Source organism: Uranotaenia lowii, chromosome 3 (assembly GCF_029784155.1).
Source record: "Uranotaenia lowii strain MFRU-FL chromosome 3, ASM2978415v1, whole genome shotgun sequence".
In the NCBI taxonomy this organism is placed as follows: domain Eukaryota; kingdom Metazoa; phylum Arthropoda; class Insecta; order Diptera; family Culicidae; genus Uranotaenia; species Uranotaenia lowii.
In genome coordinates, this window is record NC_073693.1 from 53054790 (window position 1) to 53079789 (window position 25000).

Consider the following 25000-nt stretch of genomic DNA (forward strand, 5'->3'; position numbering starts at 1 on the left):
GATATTTTTATGACATTAAGAAATTCACTGAGCCGTATTTCAACATAAAATGTATTAAATGTGCACATTTAAAATTCTTGAGTTCATTTAAGTGTCGTATTTAATTTCTTTTAATATTATTTAAAGATTAAATTTAACATTTCAGGGAAGTTCTGCTCAGGGTAGCAAAAAGCGTAAAGTAAAAGTCGATATACTCCAAATTTTGTCCTCAATATATTGAAATTCTATGATTTATTACTAGAATTGGTCACCCTATCAGTCTCTTCATTATTAATTCATCGCTATCGGTTGGAATTGAATGTAATGGAACAGAACGGCGATATTTTTCTTCAAAATTCCATAATCCTCATGAAAATATTGTAAAAAAATCATGAAAATTTTTTATGAACTTTTCAAATAACCAGCTGTGGTCCTAAAACCGATCACTTTTATTTTTTCACTGTGAGCTCTCAATCTATCTGAATTCATATCAATCAAAAGTTTTTCAATGCGACTTCAACAAAATGAGGTATCTTTAATAAAAAAACACTTATTTTTTAAGGACTTATTACAATTTATCAAGAAGCATCTTATAGCAGACATTTGGACGTTTTCAAAATGGTAGTGTTTATGAAAATCGGTTCATTAGTTTTGAGCAACTTGCCTCAAAGGTGACGAAAAAATTAAAATTCCGAGTACCACAAAATAAGCTTACGGATCGATAAATCATCTTGATCTATAATGTACAAACTGCTACATACTGCCCTATAAAAAATATACTGTCCTAACGTTCACAGTTTGACTTTACACTTGAATAATTTTAAAGGAGCGTTTATATTTAGAGGAGATAAGGGCATAATGGCGACCTTAAGGAAAACGCTTCCTGGTCCTGGGGATTTTTTTTTTCATGTATCATTCATGATCGATGCATTTTGCACTAAACGGTGAGGCGTAGATTCATCAAACAAAGTAATAACAGGTCTGCCGTTCGCCGTAAAAGCTTATTTGGTGGTGCTCAAAAATTATAAGGTTTTCGTCATTTGAGAACCTAGCTGGTTATTATATAATATTTCTGTAAAGATGAAAAGGATATTTCTTTTTTGGTGAAAAATTAATACTATCCCAAGTAACCAAAAGTCACATAGTTACTTAATCGTGTACAATAAAAGTTCACATTTGGCTGAGTAAAAGGTACTCGAGAGAAATGATAACCGATTCTCGTAAGTGCTCAATTTGTACTTCTGGACGAACATGAATAGTCCCTAGAAGTATCATAGTTCATGTTTGTGCGTTCTAAGTGACTTGTGTAGTTTGAATATCAATTTGAACCCTCGTACCTTCTAATGAACTCCTTACGAACTTTTTGGTTCCATTCAAGATTCCTAACGAACTTTTTGGTTCCATTCTGAACTCCCAACGAACTTATTGGTTCTATTCTGAACTTCTATGGAACTCCAAGTGTATTGAATTTTGTCGATAACTTTTCGATGGTTTTTAACACTCTCCTAAAAACTTTTCGGAGTTGTTCTCAATTTTTAACAACGAATGTTATATGGATTATTCGAAAAATAAAGAAGCCCATAATTTGAACAAAATTTGGCTGAGGGGAAAGAATCACGACGTAAACTCTAGCAACATCATTAATCTATCACAGGGTCATACATCATAATCATTGAAAGTATAGTTTTTTCACCAATCGAACATAATAGTTTGATATTTTATTTACATTTTGTTTTGAAAATTTTCTTTGTTTATATTCCACACACCGAATCTCCTTGATTGTTTCTTTAGAAGAAAAATTGTCACAGTAGAAACAGAGCAACACCTCCGCACCTACAGCAAGGTCGTCACTGGCTGACACGGATGGTTTAATGCGACCGAAAGCACACATAATATTAATACCAACCGTTTACTTGGTTTGTTACTGCTGAGAATAATCAAATATATGCATCTTTTCCGTTTTTTTCATATCTATTTTGAAAAACAGCGATTTTAGTCTCCAATCAAGAATCTAAAATTTGCAAAATAATCGTTAGTGGTACAAATAAAACAAAACAAAATACAAATTTGAAATACCGTACTTCTTCACGAGCTCCATTTGGCATTCCATTTATTTTTTTAGAAACTGATTCCGCAGCACTTTATCGTCGGATTATATAAAAAATACCTTGCCGACTAACCGCAAGGACTATTCCTTCTTTCAAAGAAAAAGTAAGGCACACAAATCATTAAAAGTAAAATAAAACTTAAATAAACTTAGTTTGATTTCGAATCGTGCAGGTCTTGTTTGAAAATATGTTATGCATAATTTGTTGAAAACAAATGTTTACATTTTTTAATTTAGCCTGCTTAGAAAAAGTGAAAACTTTAAATTGATGTTTTTAATAACATTGGCCATGGCCATTGGCCATGGTACAGCGGTAGCGTGTTCAGTTCTCACTACGTAGGTCCAGGTTCAAATCTTCAAACATGCCAATAATTTTAAGTAAGTATGAAATGAATTTAGAAAACAGTTAAAATTAGCCTACAACAGATTTGAGAGTTGATAGATTTCAAAGTACGTAAAAAGTGAACGCTATGTTTTTTTTTCCTTTTTTCTCTTTACTGAAAGTTTCATGCAGAAGGCTGAATAGCCTTCTACTCAGCTTTGATTATAGAAATTGAAAGTGTGGATAAGAACTTAAATTTTCAGCTGAATAGAATACTATACAGCCTTCGAGAAGGGCTGAGTAAGCTTTTAAGAGACTGTTTTATGGAACTTTTGGTTAATTGGGATAGGTGTTAGGGCGTGAAACACCCTACAACTAAACCGCTGGGCTCACTGCTGGCAGCCTATTGTCAGCTGATCGACGCGCCAATAGAGTATTTCCTGAGACAGATTGTGGTAGGGTAGCTTTTTGTTTTAGTTTTGAAAAATGTAAACACCAACTAGTCGCCATTTGAATCTTTGATGATAAGCATTGTTCAATGCTTTCTTTTAAAAACTTCTTTAATTAAAAGCATCAAAAAACCTTCATGTCTCAACTAGTTATGAATTTACAAATCATTAAACAAAGAATTTATATGCTCCTCACCAAGGTGTGCTTGCAAAACCACTACAATTGCATTGCCAATATCATATCGTTACTATCTGGTCATTGAACATACGTAATGTTGTTGTTATGTTTACCCTACCACGATATGCCGAGAAAATGTAAACATGAGGAATCAGCTGTTCGTCTGACAAGTGGGGAAATGCCTTATGGGATGTAAACAACAATACATGTGCTTTTATTATTGTTGTCCAAGCAAGTCGCACGTCCCAATTTTAGTCCGTCAAATAAAAGTCTTTATTTTAGTATGTAAATCTCGCGTGTATTTTAATTTGTGTATCCGCATTTCCCGGTACATAACAATAGGTAGTACGAAACAAATCCTCATGAAAATTTGTTTAAGAAAATACGTACTTTGGTAGAAAAAAGGAAAGCTTATTATGCCCTGGGTGCTCGTTATGCCTTTATCTCCCCTATTGACTAGGGTTGAAGAGAGCATCATTAGGTGGGGCGCATAGGGACCCTTTGCTAAAGAATTCAACTCGATAGGTTTGCATTTTAAAATTGGGCGAGTTTTGAAGTCTACTCATTTATAGAGCCACAGTTAATCATTCTGAAGTGATCTGAATGAAATCGGGAAGCTCAAAGCTCAATCTCAGTGAAACTTCATGTTTCTTTGAAGAGATCTTCTTTCCTTAACTCTAAGCGTCGTCTTTCGAAGTAACAGAAAGTGTATATGCCATGACCGGAATTCGATCTCATGAACCTTGGCGTAGATGACTTGAACTCTAATCACTACGGCAAAGCCGCTGGCTAAATGTTTCGAAACTTCCGTAGGGGCCATTGTTGTCAATGATTTTGTCGAGGAGCTACGTCCGAATCAATTGAGCACCAAGAGGTGGTTTGGAAAAGTTTAAAAAAAGAATCCAGTGGATGTTGTAGGGTTTGACATGTGCTGAAGCCAAAATTCAAGGTAAATATGAAAATATACCAACTGAAAATGCTACTTAACCCTCATCTGCACTAGATTTTGTTACCCTTATCAGCACTAGGAGTGTCAATTTGACACTCCAAGCTAAAATCGTTATAACTCCTTTTATACCTAACCGATTTCAATGCAACTTATACCACTTGAAACCTAGTGATGTCAGTAAAATATGTTTAGAACATCAGAACATCTTAGAATGTAGATTAAATTTGCTTTCCAATGAAAGTACTTTTCATTGGTCCAAACAAAGTAAAAGCACTGAAAATCCGGGTACAATCTGACGGTGGACCACAAAAACAGATGAAATTTCAATTTGTAAAATAATCGCGCAAAGTAGTCAACTTTGAACAATTCCAGTAAACTAAATTTTTGCTGCATCATAAATCTAAAGACAACGAAATGTTAGAATTAGAGTCAGTAGTCATATTTTTTTCAAAAACTCTACCATAGCTCAAACACTTTTTACCAGCAATCGAATGAAAAGTAGGTTTTTCAGACCACTTTTTTGGACTTTTTGTGATTATTTCATAAAAAAAAAAATAAAAAATATTTTTTGGCTTCATGATGTAGACATTAACTTAAGCTTTCATATGCATAAGGCAAATCTTGTTTGGAATGGAATATATGAACTATAGCAGTTTTCCTGAGGCATGTGTTTTCGGATTTTTTTTCTTTCACGCTGAATAACGAGAAAACTAATACCTTTAGCTATATATGGTCGCGATTCGACCAGACCGAACTGAACGCCATAAACTTGATTTCGAGAAAATCGAGTTCGAAGTTCACAGCCCTTCCAATTGATACCATTTCATCAGATATCTTATTTAATCATTTTACCATCACATTTAGACTCTTATAAAGCCATCGAGGTTATACTGGTCGATTTCTGATTACACATCAAGCAGAAAACATAACTTTAATAGCATTATGTTTGCACCCAGTTCACTCTGGTCGAACAAAAATGTTTAAAAAATTGTCATGCACCTTCATTTGACTGGGCGATTTGTTCTAAACGTAGGAGCCTGCTTAGAGGCGGTTTACAAGCAGCACCCAACGAGTATGGCTGATGCTTGAAAAATGTTTTTTTTCGTTGAGCCAGAGTGAACCGCGCCATACAAATTTCGGACTTTTGAAAAGCGGAATATCTGTGATTTCAACTTACCGGTTGCGTTCTGAACGACAGTAAGCAATAAAATAAAGCATCTTTTATCGTTAAATGTCAAAAATCCTAACATTCCCTTGAGTAAATTGGAAAACAAAATTCAAGGGATTCGGTTCAGTCTGGCTGAACGAGATTTTAATAAATGTTAACAATCCGCAACATGAAGTTTTTAGCTACGGGAACGTTTCTTACCATTTAATTTATTAGATATTAGTTCCTGACAAACCGAAGAACTGTTTTGAAAAGAAAAAAACCAACAAACATAAGCTTATTTCTCACAAAATCAGTTTCATGACCCAAACATGCTTTTCATCTTCACCTCAAAGCTGGCTCTCAGTTCACTTTGGCACAACGCATTTTTGCCATTTCGACTATCTGCAACATTGAAATTTTCTAATAAAATCAGTAAAAATAGTAAAAATGTTCTGATTTTCATTGGATAGGTAGTTTATCATGTTTCGCATCCGTTGCAATAGATAACTCAATTTTTTTCAAATTGGCGTTCAGTTCGGTCTGGTCGAATTGCGACCATATAATGTTCTAAACATATTCTACTGTCATTAAAAGGTTTCTATTGATATAAGTTTTATATGATATTCATAATAATTCAAACGACTTAGATAGATTTTGCTTTTGGAGTGTCATATTGACACTCTAAGTCGGAAAAGGGAGTTTTTTTTGTCCAGGATTCGAGGGTTCGTCCATAAAAAAGTAAAGATGCAATTTTAAAGAACTTTTGAATTCATTTAGGGTCCCCCAAAAAATTGTGGGTTTTAGAAGCTTCTGAAAAAAGTTACAAGCATTCAAACTTGCAATAGTGTCAAATTGACACTCTAATGCGGATGAGGGTTAAAAAAGTGTAGCCTGAAATAGCAGAATATTTAGATGACTATTCGGTAAAATAAATTAACCAACTCGTAGTTTCCCTGAATCAGCTGTAGTGTAAAGTAGAAGTAGAAAAGGCTGTTTTCTCTATCCCCCCCCCCTCCAATATATATGCTCCCTAATGATTGAATCACGTATGACCAGACCTGCTCTATATTCTGTAATCGTAAATCCAGACTGACCTTGACCCGGTGACCAGCAGCGAGTTGCCGAAAAAATCCACGGACGTGACATCGCTCCCGTGGCTGGTTATTTTCTGCAGTATCTTGGTCCTGGTTCCACTCATATTTCTCACTTGATGTTTTTTCTTCTTTCTTCTGTTTACCCAGAAACTATACTATTGATGTATGTAAGCTCTAAGCTATTTAGAGGTTCAGGGGAACGAGTGGTGTTTATTTACGATTGTTTCGTTTGCTTGTTTATGATTTACTACGGGTGAATCACAACCACTCACTGGTACTTTTTTTTTCTTATTCACTAGAATAACTCACTATCAACTAGCTGAAAGTTGCTCATCCACTACTAGCTCAATACGTATAGTGCAGACAAGAGCAACGCAATATGATAACAATTTGGAAGCTTGATTTAAGACAAGCTCCTATCTTATCTCAGGGTGACACACATTATTTTATCAAATTCACTGTCGATAATGAAACATTTATTTCTTTCCAATATCATGAATGAATTCACTTTGTTGGTAAACATTTAAGTTCTTCTCCAGTAAATTAGGGATAAGGCTCCTTCGATGGTGTAACACGGTTCTTATTTCACAACTCGTTGAGACTTTACGAGAAAAAAACCGAAAGGAACAGCAAAAATTTTCACAGGTCACGCACAACAACGACCAGGGAAAGTCGCCATATCAGAAAGGCGTATCCTCAGTCGATTAGAGGGAGAAAAAAAACCGTAACAACCTGGAACACGCCACGAAATTTAGCTGAGCTCGGCAAAGTGCGACCTTTCTGGTCCTTGTGTCCGTGGCAAACTGGTGAAGAAAAAAAATTCTTACCCTGGAATCGACAGAGACACTGGGCAGGGGGGAAATGATGATAGCGTTGTAATAAATTGGCGCGGTTAGGTCGTTCAGAAAAAAGAGAGTGGCCACCCACCCACCAAAGTGAACCGAACCAACTGTTGTCCATCTGGGTATCTTCATCACCCCAAGTAGAAGGAGCAGGGAGGAACCGAATCTCAGGGCTGGTCTGGAGTAAAGTTTTCCCTTGTTCTCGTCAACCGCCACCCCCTTTTATTGACGTTTTTATTTTCCAGTCAGTGAGAGCGATCCTATAGCGGAATGGGGGGATGATTTTCGTTTGGGAACACAACATGAAATTTGATACCATGTTTTCGTTAGTATGTGCTTTAATTTCAAACATTGACAACCTTTTTCAATTAGCTGTTTGAAGATTTTCAAGCTACGGTTTATTTGGATGGATGAGGTCACATAAAAGTTCAAAAAATTACTTAAAAATGACAAAATCGGGAAATCTGGTGAATTCCGTGAATTCCCGGGAAATAATACTTCTGGAGACTGCGTGTTACTTGCCACAGAGTTTAAATTTGCAGCACTACTAATCGACCGTAAACGTGATCGGTCTGGAAAAGGTCTCAAAAGATGTAGCCACGAATAAGTCGTTTTCGCGCTATATAACTTGACTTAACTTAATGTTCCCGCGCCGATCCTCCAGTGCATAAGGCCGTGGTAAAAGACCTCCACTATTGACGATCCGGAGCCAGCGTCTGCATTTGGTCCCAGTCAATTTCGGCGGCTAGGCTACGTAGGCTCATTTGAGATCCAGTTGCAAGGCCATCAAGCGCGGATGATATTCCGCAGACAGCGGTTTACAAATACTTGCAGTTTGCGCGTCGTTACCGCATATGTGCACCAAGTTTCGCACCCGTACAGCAATACGGATTTGACATTTGAGTTAAAGATTCGAATTTTCGTTCGTAGAGATATCTGACGTGGGCGCCAGATGTTCTGGAGACTCGCAAATGCAAATCGGGCTTTTCTTGTTAGGGCGTGAAACACCCTACAACAAAACCGCTGGGCTCACTGCTGGCAGCCTATTGTCAGCTGATCGACGCGCCAACCAGCGGGATGAAAACACAAACAAGTGTGCTTTTATTATTGTTGTCCAAGCGAGTCGCACGTCCCTTTTAACTTCGTCAAATAAAAGTCTCTATTTTAGCATGTAAATCTCGCGTCTTTTTAATTCGTGTATCCGTATTTCCCGGTACATAACATTTCTCATCTGGGTTTCGATGTGCTTCTTGGTACCACCATCAGGCGTTATCTGGCTCCACTCTCTCAACCTGTTGCCCAGCTACCACGAAACTGGAGAGATTTCCTGTGTTGATTTCCATTGACTTGGACTTTCCGACATTGACTACCTGCTGCCTTGGATCTTTCGGTGAGGTCGTCGAGTTTGCTCTGCATCGAAAGCTAGATCAAGGTCGTTCAGTTGTTCCATTGTTGAAGGATCCCACGGAAATCCTCGGTTCGTCGCACAGTCCGATCGTCAGGCTACTTTCTGCATGTAATTGACTGTTGTTGGGAAGCGGAATATGGTAATCAAGCAGTACAATATCCAGACCGCATTCTTGTCGAGGAAATATACACACGGGACAACCAACCTGGTTTTTGTCACGACAGTTTTATCGCCGAAAGATCAGAACACACGATTTTCATACAACTTTGCGCCCTGAAACAGACTACTAAGGAGTGTTCATTTTATTTATTGACCAAATTACATAGTTTTCTGTAAAACAATGCAAAGCTAATCCAGAACAAGAAGAAAGTGAGAAATTCAACCAAAAGTTTTCAACGATAAAATTGGTGCACTTTTGCTCGAACTCCCCTCATAAGCCTCTTTACAGTTTCCGGCTTGACTTTTCGGCTGGCTTTTGTCCACATTTTCTTGAACTCGTCGATGGACTGTGCTTCTCTACCATCCTCCCGAAGATTACGCTTGATAATTGCCCAGTAACGCTCTACCGGGCGAAACTCAGGACAATTTGGCGGATTGTCCTCTTTCTCAACAAAACATATCTTGAAGGATTTCAGAAGTTTGAGAGTGGCTGAAGCGGAATAGTGTGCGGAAGCAAGGTCAGGCCAGAACAATAGTGGGCTTGTATGATGACGATAAAGAGGAACAAGGCGTTTTTCGATGCTTTCCTTACGATAATTTTCACCAACGATGGTACCTGTTGTGAAATATGGCAAACTTCTTTCTCCGCAAGAGCAGATAGCTTGCCAAACAAGCACTTTTTTGCAAAACTTTTCGATTTCAATGGATCGCTTATCATGAGGTACCTCCTTACCAACAATTGCGTTGAAAAATTGCGGCCCAGGAAGAGCGACTGTGTCCAGTTTGCAATAAGTTTCATCGTCCATCAAAATGCAACGGTTACTTTGCTTCTTCAAAATCGTATCCAGTCTCCGACATCGCTGCTTCGCTCGTTCGTGCTGTTCCGCGCTCCGTTTAAGATGTCTCTGCTCCCTGCAGGTCTTAATGTGGTTCCTTCGTTTTACGTTTTGGACGGTCCCAACGGAAATTTTCAGTTTCTTGGCAATTCTTCGAACAGAGTTGTGTTCATGTGACAACAAAAGCTTAATACATTTCTTCTCGATTTGTGGATTCACTGTGCCTCTTCTGGTTTCGGATCTTGGCAAATCTTCAAGAGTATGGTGCTCTCCAAACTTCCTGATGATTTGATAAACCACAGACTTCGATCGTTTCACAAGCTTTGCAATATTTCTACACGATAGTCCATCTGAGCAGTACTTTTGAATTATAAAAACACGGGTTTTTTTTTATCAATTCGTCCCATTTTAAGAAATCCAGTCGCTTTCTCACAAAAAAATATGTCAGAGTTTTGTCAACAAACTTTTATACACGATGAAACCAATTTCATTAAATTTGGGTTAAATGTCAACTTTTTATCGTAACATCTTGGTGTCCGTTTTATAAAATGAACACTGCTTAGATCATACAGCGCTTCAGAAACAGGTTGGTTTGTCAACATTTGGATAAGTACCAAGAACTTCGTTCGACCTGCAACAGAAGAACAAGAAGGATGTCGTCTATTGTCCGGATAAAGACATGGTAGCCGAACCCCTATCGTCTTCAAGAAAGAAGATGTTGAGGAAGGCGTTGGAGTAGCATGATCTAAAGATTCAGTTGCAGCAATTATTACAATGCCGTTAGTATCATAAAACACTCTCTAAATCTTGCTGCTTCAACACATTCATATTAACTTGAAGTTCAAGTTGCTGTATTTCCGGTATTTCTTCAAAAGACTTCAAAAAACTAAAAAAAGGTTTTTAAAAGGTGCAGACTCCATCATATAACGGGAAGTTAACAAAGGAAATCTCCCGCCGGTTTCAGTTCACATGTGTGAGTGTGCGCGCAACCACTTTCCCACCCCACTGCTGGATCTATGGAAAGCGACCACGTGGTCGGTAGCTGAGTTCTCTCTTCCCCTGCGCCAGACCGGTTTGTTGATGTTTAAAAATAGTATGACGCCACCCTCCTGTTCCCAAGTTCGATTTCCACGGGTAGACAGTCTGGCCATAACAAAGGAAAACAGAGATCACTTACGTTGCCCGGGTGTGGGGAATGTTTGAGTGGTTATAATTCATTGATTGGGTTGGGAGGGTCTTTACGTTACGAGAATCACCTGTTGGCAATGAGAGTCAGGTTCATGGTAAAAATGGAACTCATATGTCCTGGAAAACTTACTCTCCGAGTGAAGAATATCCGCAGTGGAAAGGATAGTGCACTGCGTGAGGGACACGTGGTGATTTGGAAGACACTGTAAAAAATAAATATAGGTGATGGATTTTTTTTAAAGAAACTTCTTGTTGTATTATGTTGATGCCGAACGACTTTGAGCTTATTGATAAAACTAATTCTGCCTTGGACCGCTGGATAATTTTTCTAACAAGTTTCATCTACAAGGCCTAAATTAACAAACTCAGGAATTACCTGTAGGTCAAATTGTGTGCCTGGTTGTGCCAAAAGCGAATAGTGATCTGAGCCGATGAGAAACTGCAACGATAGGCATTTGTGATATAATGTATTCAAACCCTCAAAAGTTGAAAAGTCATTCGGATTTTTTATTTCAGGTTTTTTTTACTTTGCTCCGAACTTAGCTTTATCAATCAATGTTTCACCAGACGAGGTTCTAACTTAAAATGCGCGACACCGGCACGCACTTTGTTACAACGCTTATTTGCTCTTGTTTTTTTCAATTTTTTGTTAAGTACCTACCACCTACGATCTGATTTCGCTTTTGGGTAAGCGCTGTTTCCGTTAACGATTTAGTTTTTAAAATATTTGTTCTAAATATTCAGTGTTTCAATAAGTAAGTCTTTTCCGATTTCTGAATTTGCCTCGCAAACAAGCCTTGTGTAGTATAGTGACCTCCTTTCTTTTGGAAAACAGAGTTTATTATCTGTGATACATTTTACATCGCCTTCCTCAAGGAAACGATGAAATATTTTAGTACTTATGAACGAATATGTGCGGTCACGCTCCTTTAAATGAATAAGAGGTTGATTTTCGCGGATCAATTTTTTTAGTTGTGGATTGCATTTTGAACACGCGCAATTGTAAGACAAGGGAATGAAAATAATATGAAAAAATTACCTTTCATGTGCCTTTTGATACCTTGTCAAGGAGTTTTTCTAAGGTGTAAGTCTCTTGGGGTCACGGGGGAACATTGACGTTTTCCGGATGTTGTCCAAGCCTAGATACAGCATGACCACACGTTCCATACCGATGCCACCGCCAGCGTGAGGTGGACACCCGAACCGGAACGCTTCGATGTAGGCGGCAATCTTTGAGATGTCTGTCGGAATAAAAAGTAATTTTCAAATATTTTAATTTGTTTCAGAATGAGGAATAGTTACCAATTGCGTGATGTTTCGCCCGTTCGACCAGATAATCGGGATCATGGATACGTTGCGCCCCGGACAGAATTTCTTCTCCTCGCATGAACATGTCGTACGAGTTTGAGTATTTGGGATTATTCGGGTCCGGCATCGTGTAGAATGGTCGCACCGCCAGCGGGAATTTGTCCAACATGTAGAAATCGGTGTCATACTTGGCCTTCACTAGGCGACCGAGAAGCTTTTCGCTGGGCGTCGAAAGGTCCTCTTCGTCGTCCATGGTGACACCGGCCTCGCGAAGCATCGTGACGGCTTGAGCGAACTCCAGTTTGAGCGGTGGTTCCAGAAATTTAAAAGGCTCCACATTGTACTGCTGCCCGACAGCGGTTATTTCGCGGGCGTAACTGTAAGTTTCAACAATTTAGTTTAAAATTCTAGGGCTTTGTTTTATCTATAGTATACTCACTTGTCACGCAACCCTTTGAAAATTTCCGTGAATGTGTTACCGATGGTGTCCAGCACCTCGTGGTAGTGATACTTGAAGGCCATTTCTAAATCCAACCCGACGAATTCGGTCAAGTGACGATGGGTGTTGGAATCTTCCGCACGGAACACGGCTCCCACCGTAAACACCTTGTCGAAATCGGCGGCGATTGCCATCTGCTTGTACAGCTGCGGGGATTGTGCAAGGTATGCCGAATCTGAAAACAATCAATTTAGTTTAGAATAACAGCCAATATAATCTATTTTTATTTAAAACTTTACTAACCTTTAAAATAACTGACTGTAAACACATTGGCACCACCCTCGCTGGCCGCAGAAATGATTTTCGGTGTGTGGATTTCAGTGAAACCCTGCTTCGTTAGAATGTCACGGAACAGTTTACAGACGCCAGCCTCGAGCCGGAAGATTGCTTGATTAGCCGGCGTTCGCAGATCCAACACACGATTATCCAAACGCGTGTCCTGATTGACACGAATCTGCAGCGCTTCTGGATCGTCAGACTTTTCTGGCCGAGCCGCGTCCTCGATCTGCAACGGGAGCTGAGCCTTGGCTGACGATACCAGATAGAACTCTAAGACGTGCAGTTCCAGATTTTGTTCGGTGCAGGATTCAATCCGGGTCGGCACCGGGATAACTTTAGCCTTGATGTCGACTATGCTCTCACGGGGGACGCTGCCCGAAAATTTGACCATCTGCTTCGATACGGTGCTATCGTTGACGGCCACTATACATTGCACGGTACTGCTTTGCTGCCGGATGACCAGGAAGCACTGCTTGCCCTTGCTACGAGAGGTGTGAACTCGCCCGCGGACCCACACCAGGGACTCTTTCGCACAGCCGGACAGCTCATGTACGGGCACAAAGTTACGTTCCGCATGCTTGTTGGTGCTCTGAATCATCTTAGTCACACCGTAAAGTCCTTCGGAGTAATCCTTACCCTCCTCGGCTCCCACAGTTTCCTGTTGTCCCTTCTCAGCAGCTGCTGCCGCTTTATGTTCAGCTTTCTAGAAGAAAAAATTGAGCTTAAAATTTATTTGAACCATAACCTTACAGGTAGAGACATACCTTTGCTGCTTTAACGGCATCCTTGGCGGCCTTCTTCGCTGCCTTCTTGGACTGCTCCTCTTTAATTGTGTCTTCCACCATGATTAGTAGCTTACGGTTTCAAGTTTTCTCTGAAATGAAAGATAAAGCACATTAGTCTTTGGGATCATACGGGAGTTAGGCTACATTATAGAAATAGCTTGTTTGACGATAGCCAATTTGTGCGCCGTATTGCCGAGTCTGATTAGCATATCACTCGTAAATCGTACTACAAATATGGCCATATGACAACGTGAAGTACAATGCTTCAATACTATGTCAATCACCTACAAACGAATTTCATCATTTGAACTGAACTGAATTAAGTAATCATACGATGCTACGACAAACGTCTAACAATAGTTCGCCAAACCGCACATACCACAAAATACCTATCACAGCCCTTTCGTTTCAAATCTGTAGCACAACAGCTGTTACTGTTACAATCATTGTCACGGTCAGCGTAATACTGACTACGGCAAAAGAAATAGGAAGACGAAAAATAGCACCTCGCTTATAACATTATGACGTCATCCACCGAGAGAGGAAACGTAATACCTATACCTAGCACCGGCCGGGCAGACAGACGGTTGATATGCTATTTTCTTTCTAGCCACCCACTAACCTCCTCCTCATGGTAAGTTGGATGTCACAAAATGCTCCTCCTACGCAAAAAATAAATGCGGGGCACGACACAAACTGCGTTAAGGTGAGAATTGCGGTTACCATACGCACTAATTGTGCGATATGATAACAGGATTTTTGTTCATGGGCCAAATTTTTGTAAATATGTAGATTCAAGCTAAATAACTGCAGAAATACAAACTAATGCCGTAGCATGTAACTTGAACCCTGAGAAAGAGATATCAAGACCTGAAGCATGAAAACTGAGCAACACCTGAGACCTGAGACATGAAACAAGAAATGTGAAATCACAGAAGTGTGTCATGAGACGTGAGAAATGAGACATAAAAAACGCAAGAAGATGCAAAAAGTGGTACGACTTAAGGTCTGGTTCCTGAGAGGTTTAAATAAAAAAAAGAAAAATGAAACAATGAAAAAGAGGGACCAAATACGTCAGAAATGAGCAATGGGACGTCATAAATCCTTAATTACACATAAGACGTGCAGGATAGCTAGATTCCTTAGGTATACTACTCCGTTGCTTGCATATGTATTAGTAGGCTAACCGAAAAATAGTTATAGAAATTTCACAGAAATGTATGGAAATTTGTTTAAATATTAGTTTTCTTATAAAACTACTGATTTTAAAATTCTGCAAAAAATATAGAAATGTTCACCAAAGTATATACAATGCATTAAGCGCTCTGCGAATGGAAAACATATTTCCTAAGTGGATTTTTATAGAGTTTAAAAATATAGCTTTTTGCTGAATTCTTTATAACTGAAACTTTTTTAATTTTTTAGTGTCTAAAATACAGAAGCATTCATTACAAATTGTAACAAGTCTTTTTTTAACCATATTTTTAAAACTACATATGAAAAAATGCTTTCCGAAATTCGAATATTTTGCTGAAATACTGCTAAATTGCTAAAGAAAAACTGTCTCGTAGTCAAAAAAAAGAGAGCTTTTGATCATAAATTTTACTAATTGCTTCACAGCGTATTTCAAAGAATACGACTGATTACTTATTTGGACAATAAGACCCCTCAATCTTCCATAAATTGAAATTATGTTTCAAATCCCATACATATTGTTCTAAATTTCATAACTATTTTTGACCCTGTGTTTACACGGCTTTGTCGATTGAGGTTAAGCGCAATGTCATACCTTTTGATCTACCTATCTTGTAAGACGTGAGCGATAAAAGTGAAATTCGAGACGTGAGAAGTAAAAAATGTGAAATGAAATATGAAAAGTAAGATATGAGAAGTGAGAAATTAAGTACGATTTAATACGTGAGAATTGAGGAGTGAGATGTGATAAGTGTATCATTAAAAATTGGAACACTAGACTGAGTCGATTTGGGGTAATATTTGAATTTCGCAAACCCGTTTATTTTTAAATTGAAAACTGATCTAGCAGAATTGTTAAGTAACGTTTACATGAATGAATTTTAACTTTTATGTTTGTATAGCAAAATTAAATATTTTGTTCTGAAAAATCAACATCATTTTGATCACGTCTGTGGAACCGAGCCTGTTGATGGTTTTAGTGCAAATTTATGAATTCTATGAAGGAATCCCCTAAACAATATTGTCGAAAGTCGCTACTTCGTATCTTATCATGCAAAAAAGTTATAAGCTGTTGAATAGAGGCATGTCTTTTGGCATTGAAAAACAATCAATTCAACTGACACCACTACTGGTGATTATAAGCAGTCATAAAATATTTACTCGGTCCCGTCGGTGAGCCGTTGTATCTTTTTCGAAAAAATCATGATATTTACGACTTATGTTCTTTCTTTCTTTGATATCTCATGTTTTTCTAAAATTTTTCTTCGAAAACTTGACGATTTTCTGGTATGGAGATGTACCTAAACGAGCATAAGATTGATTCAAATGTTTGTATAATTCAGAATTGTTTAGTGTACATTCAAAATTTGTTTTGATGAGACAAATATACATACATTTATGAGAAGCAGGAAGTTGATTTCTATTTGGAGATTGACCAGTCTAGTTATTTTTAACATTTTTATGAACCTTTTCAAAAATATACAAATACCCAGGAAGGGTTATGAGCTTCTTGTTAGCAACTTACATAACACGATTAAATACGGCTGATCCAACCGGTCATGGAGTACTTAACAATTTACTTTTCCAACCTTGACCAACAAGGTAAAAAAAAAGTGATAGAAAGAAAAGATGAATGACTGCAACGTTTCAATCCCATGTGCAATGTTGCATCATTGGATTTTTCCCTCAACATTTTGCCCAAAAATGGTTCTTCCTTATCAACAATGGACACGCTGGCACTCAGTCATCGTTGGTCCTTATCGGTTTATTTGAAAGCTTTGATAATATTCTGCTCTACAAGCCTCCGCCATTGCACGACGAAGTGTCCCCGCACGAAACCCGAGTGTAGGGGAAACTTCATGCTGTAGCATAACCTTTATGTTGAGAGCAGTGTCTGCGATAATTTTAACTTACCGGTATAAATAATTCGGGGCTGCTTGTAATGTTTCCTTGAAGTTTACTTCCGATTCGAATCACGGACAATTATCGCATAACTCGCGGATTTAAATTGCAACCAGAAATGCACAATCAAACCAAATTTTCAACCGGACCGCACGACACACGTCGCGAGTTTTTCAGGTGAGAAACGACGTCGGCGAAGGAATGCAAAAAGAACGTCAAAAGCGCAATGAGGCAGGGCTGAATTCCAGGGGGAGCATTAAAAAGGGTTACACTGAAATTAATCACATAGTAAAAATTGGACGATTTCTAGAAACTTATATGAAAAATTATTTAATAATCTATTTCAAGTTGATTATAACCAATCAACTGGATTTTCTTTTGAATATTCTAACAGTTAAACATGAATTGATATTTATATGAATAAAAAAATCTTTATTACATTATCATTGAATCACTCGAGGCTCCACCACAGAGACTTTTGTGTTCATTTTTCAGCTTGCGCGTTTCAAAAACTTTTCCACATTTAGGACATCTTTCATCGTGTTTCTGAAAATAAAAAAAAAACAGTAAGTAAGCTTATTCATCACATTTTCATCCTTCCAAATTACCCTTTCAGCTCTTACTTTCGCCAGCAACTTAACGGGATTTGGCTTAACACGAAAGTTGGTCCGTTCGCCATGCTTCAAAAACATGTGCTTATTGAAATAGGTGTGATATTTGTGATCCTGACCACAACACTCGTAATTGTCCCGGTAGGAAATGCACAAATGTTGCTCGAAATCGCTCTGCTCCAGAAAAGCCACCAAACAGACTCCGCATTCCAACGGCTTTGGGTTGCCGTGATGATTCATGTGCTCCTCCAGCTGTTCGTTGGTGTTGAACGATTTCACGCAAATTTCACAGATGAAGTACGACTGAATCTACGAGTGGAGGGTTTAGTTTAATAAAAAATATTTTTTTTTTTGGAATTCAAAACTCACATCGTGATCTCTCTCGATGTGCATTCGCAGCTTATCTTTTCGGCCATAGGAAATATCGCAATACGGACAATTAAATCGCACTTTTAAGTGAATGGTTTCCTTGTGTCGATGCAAATGCATGTTTGTCTTGAAAGCTTTGTCACAGTGCGGACACTTGTAGTTTCGTACTTCCGAATGTGACTTTAGATGTCGCTTCAAACCTATTGTGCTGAAATGATAACCTTAATTAAATGTTTAAAAAGAGAAAAAAATCTATAACTTACTTTTTAAACGCTAAGCCACAAATTTCGCACTCAACGCTATCGGCCCCCAAGTGAACAAGTTGTAGATGCAATTTTTGTTCCTGTGCGGTATGGAAACTGGAAGCACAATATTCACAATTGTACCTTGTGGTACCCTGATGCCTGCGAATGTGAACTTCGAGTGAGTATTTGTTTTTCAGCTCAAGTCCGCAAATGTCACATCCAAAATAGGCGTGCGACTCTTTTTTGTGCCGGGTAAGATCGTCTTGGGATTTGAGCTCAACCCCGCAGTCATCGGCCGGGCAACTAGGCTCATTTAGAAGTTCGACCTCATTTTGATTTGGAACGTGTTTCTTGAATAAGATTTTTGGCAAAGTAGGATCGGTTTCTATATTGTTTAAATTAGTTTCACTACTTGGACCTGCTTCTCCAAAATCTTTTTGATAACTTTGAGACAACTCGTTCGTTTCATCTATTTCTTCATCGAGAACCTCAATCTCGAATAAGTTGTTTTCGTCATCAATCATTTCCAAACCTTCTTCAGTTGATGGTTCTAAAAACGATTCTTTTGGCTCGGGTTCACTATTGGCTGCTACCAAATCATCCCACTGTAAACGATAGTCATCGCCATCATCGTCGTGATGTATTAAATTTATGTCACGAAAGACATTCAGCATATAATCATAATGCTGATCGAATAGTTGCCGTAGATCGCTTTCCATTCCTTGTAGTTGCATACGAGTGAATGCTATCTGGAAGCTGAGCAGAAAGTCCATTTTCTTTTTAACGCGATAAACGGCTAGGAACTCATCGAGACAGGACTCACAGATTGTCGATGGTAGCATCTCGCCGTATTCCTGGAAGCAAATCAAAGTGAATAATCAAAAAAGGATTAATTTGAAGTTTTTATTTATTCAAACCAGTTATCCCACAATTAAATGTCTCAGGAAATGCCTTACCATGAATAATTCATCGTCTAATTTTGTTCAGTGCAGAATTTATTAAATGGTTTAAAAACATACCTAAATGTGTAACCTGATTTAATCGTGTAAGTAGCGGATTCAAAACAAAACGATAAAAATAAATAAAAATATCGTTTTTCTTACCTCCGGCACGGCGAAGCAAAAATCGTCCAACAGCTCCTGCAGCGTAGCTTCGAATTCAGGCTGCGTTCCGGCCAGCGGAATCCCTTCTGTATCCGTTTTCGGTTGCAAACAAAGGCGGCACACTTCCGGAAACTTTTCGAGTGATGCAAGCGGCATTTTACAACTGTTTTTCTCTAAAGAAACAAATATTATGCACCGCACTTGAAAAAGACGATCAAAATGGAACTGTTTACAAATTTGAACATTATTTTTTTGCTCGTTGGGAGCTAACTTCACTCACCCCCTTCAAAATTTTAAGACAAAAAAACGTGAAAATTTCCCTCCGTGTATAGCAATGAAAATTTGCATTCCTTTGCATCAAAACAAAAAGGCTGCGGTTTTATTTCACGTAATTTCGACGGGTTTTCTTAAATTTATTATCGCGAATTCGCGTGTGTGATGTTGGATTGTGCTTAACGAAAATCTCAAACCATGTCGGAAGTAAGGGCAAGGAAGGAGCTGGCTGAGTTGGTGAGAAAATCGGGGTAAGGATCCAAACATGATTGGCTGACCAAATGTTCCGGATGTAATTTTGTTTTGTTTTTGTTTAAGCTGTACATTTTCGGTGGACAATATTCTAACGATCTTCCGGAACAAAGATGCCAAATACACGAACAAGCGGCTTGGAGCGCTTCTGACTCAGCTCTTCAAGACCACTCCCAATGGGGCCAAATATGTGGACGAATTCGTGACGTCCAACCCGAAAGATTCCTACGCGGCATTGATTGTGCTGCTGAATGCCTACGTTCAGGACTGTAAAAACGCTGCGCAGGCGGAAAAGGCTAGCACATTGGTTTCTTCATCAGCGGAACCTGTCTCTAAACGGGTGACAATGTTTGAAAGTCCGCCTTTATCTTCGACCCGGATTGTCACGGAACAAGTTACACCGGAAACGGTTAAAGAAATTAAGGAAAAGATAGCTCAGGCTACTCTGGGGTCCAGTTTCAATAGATCCACAGGATCCATTCCGGCGGCACTGGTTCCCCAATCTTTTGAGTATATCGCCAAAAAGGGATCGATTGTTTCCTGGAATTTCAACTACGAGGAACTGTACCCGATGCAGAACAAAAACGTGGCGGCCATTCCTCTCAGCTCTCAGGAACCGATCGTCCTGAAGGAACTTTTGAACTGTCTGGTAGGAGTCAAAGGCTCTCTAATTACCCCGAAGAAACCGCTTAATCCCATCACCCCGCTAGAGTTTGAAGTTTCCGATCAGATTGAGGAATCTTTGAAAGATATCGTACGTGAGGTGCTCCCGGTGGCTTCCCACTACTCTCAGGTGCAGGACTTCATTGCGGCTTCCAGCTCCCTCGAGAGTGGCCAAGTGTTGCAAGCTCTTCGGGCGGCTTTGCACGCGGTCATAAATGATTACTATTTGTCGATTACCCAACTGGAGAATCTTTTCCTAAAGCAGCAGCTTACCTTCCACAAACTGCTTTACTTTTTGAGACCGGTTTTCCACACCATGGAAGTGTTGGCCGAGACGGTGACGGCCATTCGGCAAACAAGCTCCCGAGGAGGAAATGTCCTTACGCTACTGCACGATAAGATCACTTCAACAACTGGAGATGAAAAGATTCAAAAGGTTCTTATCCATCTGATCGAGCGAGCAGCCGTTCCGTACATGGAAATGTTGCAATCGTGGATTCTGGACGGTGTCATCAACGATCCTCGTCGGGAGTTTCTCATCGAACACAATGCCATGGACCTAAACGAGAACGAGCTGATGGACTACTGGGAGAAACAGTACACAATCCGCCTGGAAAAGGTGCCCTGTTTCCTGAACAAGTTTGCCGATATCATCCTTCGGACCGGAAAGTATTTGAACGTTATCCGTGAATGTGGCAGCTCGGCGGACTATCAGCAGAAAACGGCGGTCACCCTGAAGTATACACATTCGGATCAGACCTACATCAATGCTATTGAGGACGCGTATAACTTTGCATCTTCCTCGCTGCTGAATTTGATCATGAACAAGTACAATTTGATGGGAAGATTGTACTCGGTTAAGCGCTACTTTTTGCTGCAGCAAGGGGACTTCATATCGCAGTTCATGGACGCGTGTGAGGAGGATCTGAACAAAGATGTGGATAATTTGCGTCCCATGCGATTGGAAAATTTGCTGGAAGTTACACTTAACATATCTTCAGCTCGATACGATGAGTACCATGACGATCTGAAGACTATGCTGCTTCCTTACGGAATCGTAACGCAAATCAGTAAAATCGTCAAAAAGGAGGACGTTTTCCTGGACAACCTGGGCGGGGACACTTCTCAGCTGAAGGGCATTGAATGTTTCACCTTCAGCTACAACGCCCAGTGGCCGGTTTCGATCATACTGAATCGATGGACCATATCCAAGTATCAGATGATATTCCGACAGCTGTTCTATCTGAAATATGTTGAACGGATATTGTGCCGAGTTTGGATCGCTAATAATCGCACAAAGCAGTTTGCACCGCAAACAGCTCGGCTTTACAGATCTGCTTTCACCCTTCGGCAGAAAATGTTGATCGCCATTCAAAATTTTGAGTCGTATATGATGATCGAGGTCATTGAGCCAAACTGGCACATTTTCTTCCAGAACATTAAGCAGGTAAAAATATTTAGAAAAAAAACCTAAAATTTTCAGACTATATAAGTATATTTTTTAATTTGCAGATCAAAAACATCGATGACGTTCTCAAGTATCATCAGGACTTTCTGGATCAGTGCATGAAAAATTGCATGCTCACCGAACCGGACCTGCTGAAGGCGATCATCAATCTTTGCAACATTTGTATCCAGTTTTGTGCATTTTTGGCGGTAAGTTTTCTATTTCAATTAAAAATCACGCTCTGTTGATAATGGTTTAAAGTAATATCTGTGTAATTTTTAATCCTAAACGGGACGCTGCCTTCCTTAAAAAATCAAAACATCGTAACCCACTTGGTGTAAATATGATCATTGTCCTTCTCAATGTGCGTTGTTATAACCAAACAAAAAAAAAAGGAGGCACAGCGACACTTCGTGGACGCCGAGATGTGCTCGATGTTGGTGGCCTCGACCGATGAGTTTTCGCTGTCGTCCGAGTCGGACTACGACTTTGCATGCCAGCAGGTAGTGTGTGTTGTTGGGACTTATTTTTAAAACGTTTTTAGTTTTATTCAAATTGTTCGTTTCTAACACGTTAAAAATACTAGAAACAAACACACACACACTGTTACTTAACTTTTGTTATGGCATTCGAATAAAATTATGTTTGAAATTTCACTTTTAGATGTACATTCACATTTCGTTAACAAATATGCAAAAATCAACATAAGCATGAATAGTTTGAAAAAAATATTCAAAACTTATAGTTATTTGTATGTTTATTCAAATAACAAAGAAGAAATTTTAATTCCTCAAATTCTTTTAAATTTAATTTATGCTTTCAGTTGTTTTTTCTAAATTCAAGATTTAACTGTTTATTTTATTTCTTACTATTCGTTTAATGTATCTACACAAATTTTAGTAAAGCTTTAAAGCACTTACAGTGTCGGACAAGAAAGGATTTCAAATTTAAAATTTATTTGGATTCACAAATAAATGAAACACTGGGTCACACACTGGTTCAGTTCAATCGAATCATCCGGTTTAAATTTTCGTGGGCCTGATCGCTGGATTGGAGTGGTGTCACTTCGGTTGAGGTATCCTGGGACTTGGAAAACCATCTATCGGCCGTTGTCCTGTAAAATTTCAAGCACTTATTGAAAATCTTCAATATTCATTCTTTAATTAACATAAACTTACCATACTTTATCCAGAATCCTCCTAACTAAGCTAACTCTGATCCACATTTTCACACGACCAGCCAAACCGATTTTTCGTTTTAAATTCTTCTTACTCAATGCAAAAAACCTTCTTAGTTTGAAGTTTTTATTTTAAGAAATTATAACTTAGCATCGAATACATTTCTCTTTGATTGAAAGAAAATTTACTTTGTTTCCAAATAAATATGCCATTGAACAAATGTCTTTTGAATCAAAGAATTTGTTCAAAATCAAAGTCCAAAATTATTCGATTAAAAAAATTAATTTTTTTTTCAAAAATTATTTATTTGAAACCAAACCATAATTCATTGATTCAAAGAAAACAGGAGATTGAATCGAAAAAATGAATTTTTTGAATCAAAGTCAGTTTTGTTTTGTTTCAAAATCCAAGTTTTCTCTGCGTGATTTACAAATTGTAAATTCCATTCTTCGAAGAAATTAAAATCATCTGTAGTTAAAACAATTGTCCTTTATTTAAAACTGCGTTTTTTTATCCTTACTGACTAAAATAACGCGACATAAAATAGGACCGCTTTAGAATTCATGGTAAAAAAAAAATTAAAAAAAAAAAGGAAATTCATACCGTGATCGATTTGCAGGGTTAGTACTTGGTGGTATAACCCTTATTACGCATCACTTCTCGCACCCGGTTCGGCATCGACTCCACCAGCTTTTGACACGTTCTCACTTGGACAGCGTACCACACCGCCTGGATTCTCTCCCACAGCTGCTGCTTGTTTTTTGATTTTTCGGTGTACACCTTACGTTTAACTATTTCCCATAGGTTCTCTATGGGATTGAGATCAGGTGACTGTGCTGGCCACTCCATAACGTCTACTTTATTATCCTAGAACCACTTTTTAACCGTCTTAGCGGGTGTTTGGGGTCGTTGTCTTGCTGGAACTGCCACTTTAGGGGCATCTCCCACTCGGCGTGCGGCAGCATTACTTCCCGAAGTATCTGGGCGTAGAGATGCTGGTCCATAATCCGGCCGATCCAGTACAAGGGACCCACCCCGTACCAAGAAAAGCATCCCCACACCATGATGCTACCTCCTCCATGTTTGAATGTTTTATTTGTATACTGGGGCATATACGCACAGCCGAGTGGGTGATGGACCCAACTCTTTCCGTCTGAGCCGATGAGGTTCACTTTGGTCTCATCCGACCACAGCATATTTCTCCATAGTTTCTCCCTTTCCGGACCGACCCAATCGAAGTGGTCCTTCGCATACTTCAGCCGCGCCTTCAAGTGCTTCGGCGTCAGCATCGGCACCTTCCGGGGACTTTTTCCTCCTAGTCCCTTCTCCGTGAACCGACGCTGAACCGTCCGGAAACTCACAGATAAGTTCAGCTCGTCTCTGATCTGCTTGGACGCTTTGAAAGGGTCCTTTTGCGAGGCCCGCTTGATTGCCGAATCGTCCTTCGGCGTCGTTTTGCGGGGGCGGCCGGTCAGTTCCCGTTTGCCGGTGCTGTGAAGCGCGTTGAAAACGAAAGTTTTCGACCTTCCTAAGTAGTCGGCAATCTCGCGTTGGCTTTTGCCAGCCTTGTACAGATTCTGGATGATCGCTCTCTGGACCTCCGTGCAGTGCAGTGCCCGACCCATCGCTTTTTCGCTGAAAACAGAGTAGGAGGAAGGAAATTTTTATTTTTTGTTTGTTTTCATGATTTACATGATTAATTTTATGAGAAATACTTACCAGGACACGAAAATGGACAAACAACACCGAAAACAACACCTTTTCTTCAAATCTAGAGCGCTGAAAATGCCGGAACAGCCGAACCGATGAGCTGGTCTTATTTTATGACGCGACTTTTTTCACCCTCCGACAGCTTTCTGGTCGAGTAGAACAAACGGGTTGCTTTGATTGCAACAAACGTGCAGTATACAAAGTTGGCATACTACAATAAGTGCTTGCCGCTAGGTGCCGCATATTATTATATTTGAATTGGCAGTTTAAAGGTGATTTGAATATTTTACATTAGAGCGGTCCTATTCTATTGTCCGACACTGTATCTGTTCGTTCATTTGAAAAAAGCTTTCTTATCATTAGTTCAATGGTTGTTCTTCCAAGTTTAAGAATAAGGTTGGGTAAGTCGAGTCGAACTGCCATCAAAACTGTTTCGAGACCAAATCGACAGTCTGTAGAGCTTCGTCGACTGAGAAATCAAACAACCAACATTTTAAAGCGAACCAAATTAAAAATTATTT

General features: G+C 39.1%; 3 protein-coding genes across 4 annotated transcripts; 1 reads left to right on the forward strand and 2 right to left on the reverse strand.

The window, feature by feature from the left end:
* Positions 1-11147: 11147 nt before the first annotated feature.
* LOC129754125 (aspartate--tRNA ligase, cytoplasmic) lies at positions 11148-16833 on the reverse strand. Of its 2 annotated transcripts, none has more exons than XM_055749993.1 (6): positions 16641-16833; positions 13512-13621; positions 12712-13450; positions 12409-12643; positions 11964-12346; positions 11148-11902 (listed from the first exon to the last, which is right to left on the reverse strand). In XM_055749993.1, the coding sequence occupies exons 2-6, from the start codon at positions 13590-13592 to the stop codon at positions 11739-11741; spliced, it is 1602 nt and encodes a 533-aa protein (XP_055605968.1). In that variant the 5' UTR covers positions 13593-13621; positions 16641-16833; the 3' UTR covers positions 11148-11738. The 2 variants fall into 2 exon arrangements, with proteins under 2 accessions (XP_055605968.1, XP_055605969.1); XM_055749994.1 differs by lacking the exon at positions 16641-16833 and adding an exon at positions 13912-13995.
* Positions 16834-17063: 230 nt separating this feature from the next.
* LOC129756765 (zinc finger and BTB domain-containing protein 41-like) lies at positions 17064-19188 on the reverse strand. The gene is made up of 5 exons (XM_055753758.1): positions 18957-19188; positions 17872-18707; positions 17609-17816; positions 17237-17548; positions 17064-17174 (listed from the first exon to the last, which is right to left on the reverse strand). Exons 1-5 carry the CDS (start codon positions 19110-19112, stop codon positions 17064-17066), a joined length of 1623 nt encoding a protein of 540 aa, XP_055609733.1. The 5' UTR covers positions 19113-19188.
* A 94-nt stretch (positions 19189-19282) lies between these two features.
* Positions 19283-22139, forward strand: LOC129756764 (gamma-tubulin complex component 2 homolog). The gene is made up of 4 exons (XM_055753757.1): positions 19283-19480; positions 19548-21591; positions 21657-21800; positions 21987-22139. The coding sequence occupies exons 1-4, from the start codon at positions 19428-19430 to the stop codon at positions 22122-22124; spliced, it is 2379 nt and encodes a 792-aa protein (XP_055609732.1). The 5' UTR covers positions 19283-19427; the 3' UTR covers positions 22125-22139.
* The last annotated feature ends 2861 nt before the right edge of the window (positions 22140-25000 follow it).

Coding starts and splice junctions, on each gene's coding strand:
- LOC129754125 (XM_055749993.1), bottom strand. CDS start 13,592: ATGGTGGAAGACACAATTAAAGAGGAGCAGTCCAAGAAGGCAGCGAAG. Junction 12,347..12,408: donor TTCAAAGGGTTGCGTGACAA/GTGAGTATACTA, acceptor TGAAACTTACAG/TTACGCCCGCGAAATAACCG. Junction 11,903..11,963: donor GGCGAAACATCACGCAATTG/GTAACTATTCCT, acceptor TTATTCCGACAG/ACATCTCAAAGATTGCCGCC.
- LOC129756765 (XM_055753758.1), bottom strand. CDS start 19,112: ATGCCGCTTGCATCACTCGAAAAGTTTCCGGAAGTGTGCCGCCTTTGT. Junction 17,817..17,871: donor TGTGGCTTAGCGTTTAAAAA/GTAAGTTATAGA, acceptor TTATCATTTCAG/CACAATAGGTTTGAAGCGAC. Junction 17,175..17,236: donor CGAAAGTAAGAGCTGAAAGG/GTAATTTGGAAG, acceptor TTTTATTTTCAG/AAACACGATGAAAGATGTCC.
- LOC129756764 (XM_055753757.1), top strand. CDS start 19,428: ATGTCGGAAGTAAGGGCAAGGAAGGAGCTGGCTGAGTTGGTGAGAAAA. Junction 19,481..19,547: donor GAGTTGGTGAGAAAATCGGG/GTAAGGATCCAA, acceptor TTTTTGTTTAAG/CTGTACATTTTCGGTGGACA. Junction 21,801..21,986: donor AGTTTTGTGCATTTTTGGCG/GTAAGTTTTCTA, acceptor CAAAAAAAAAAG/GAGGCACAGCGACACTTCGT.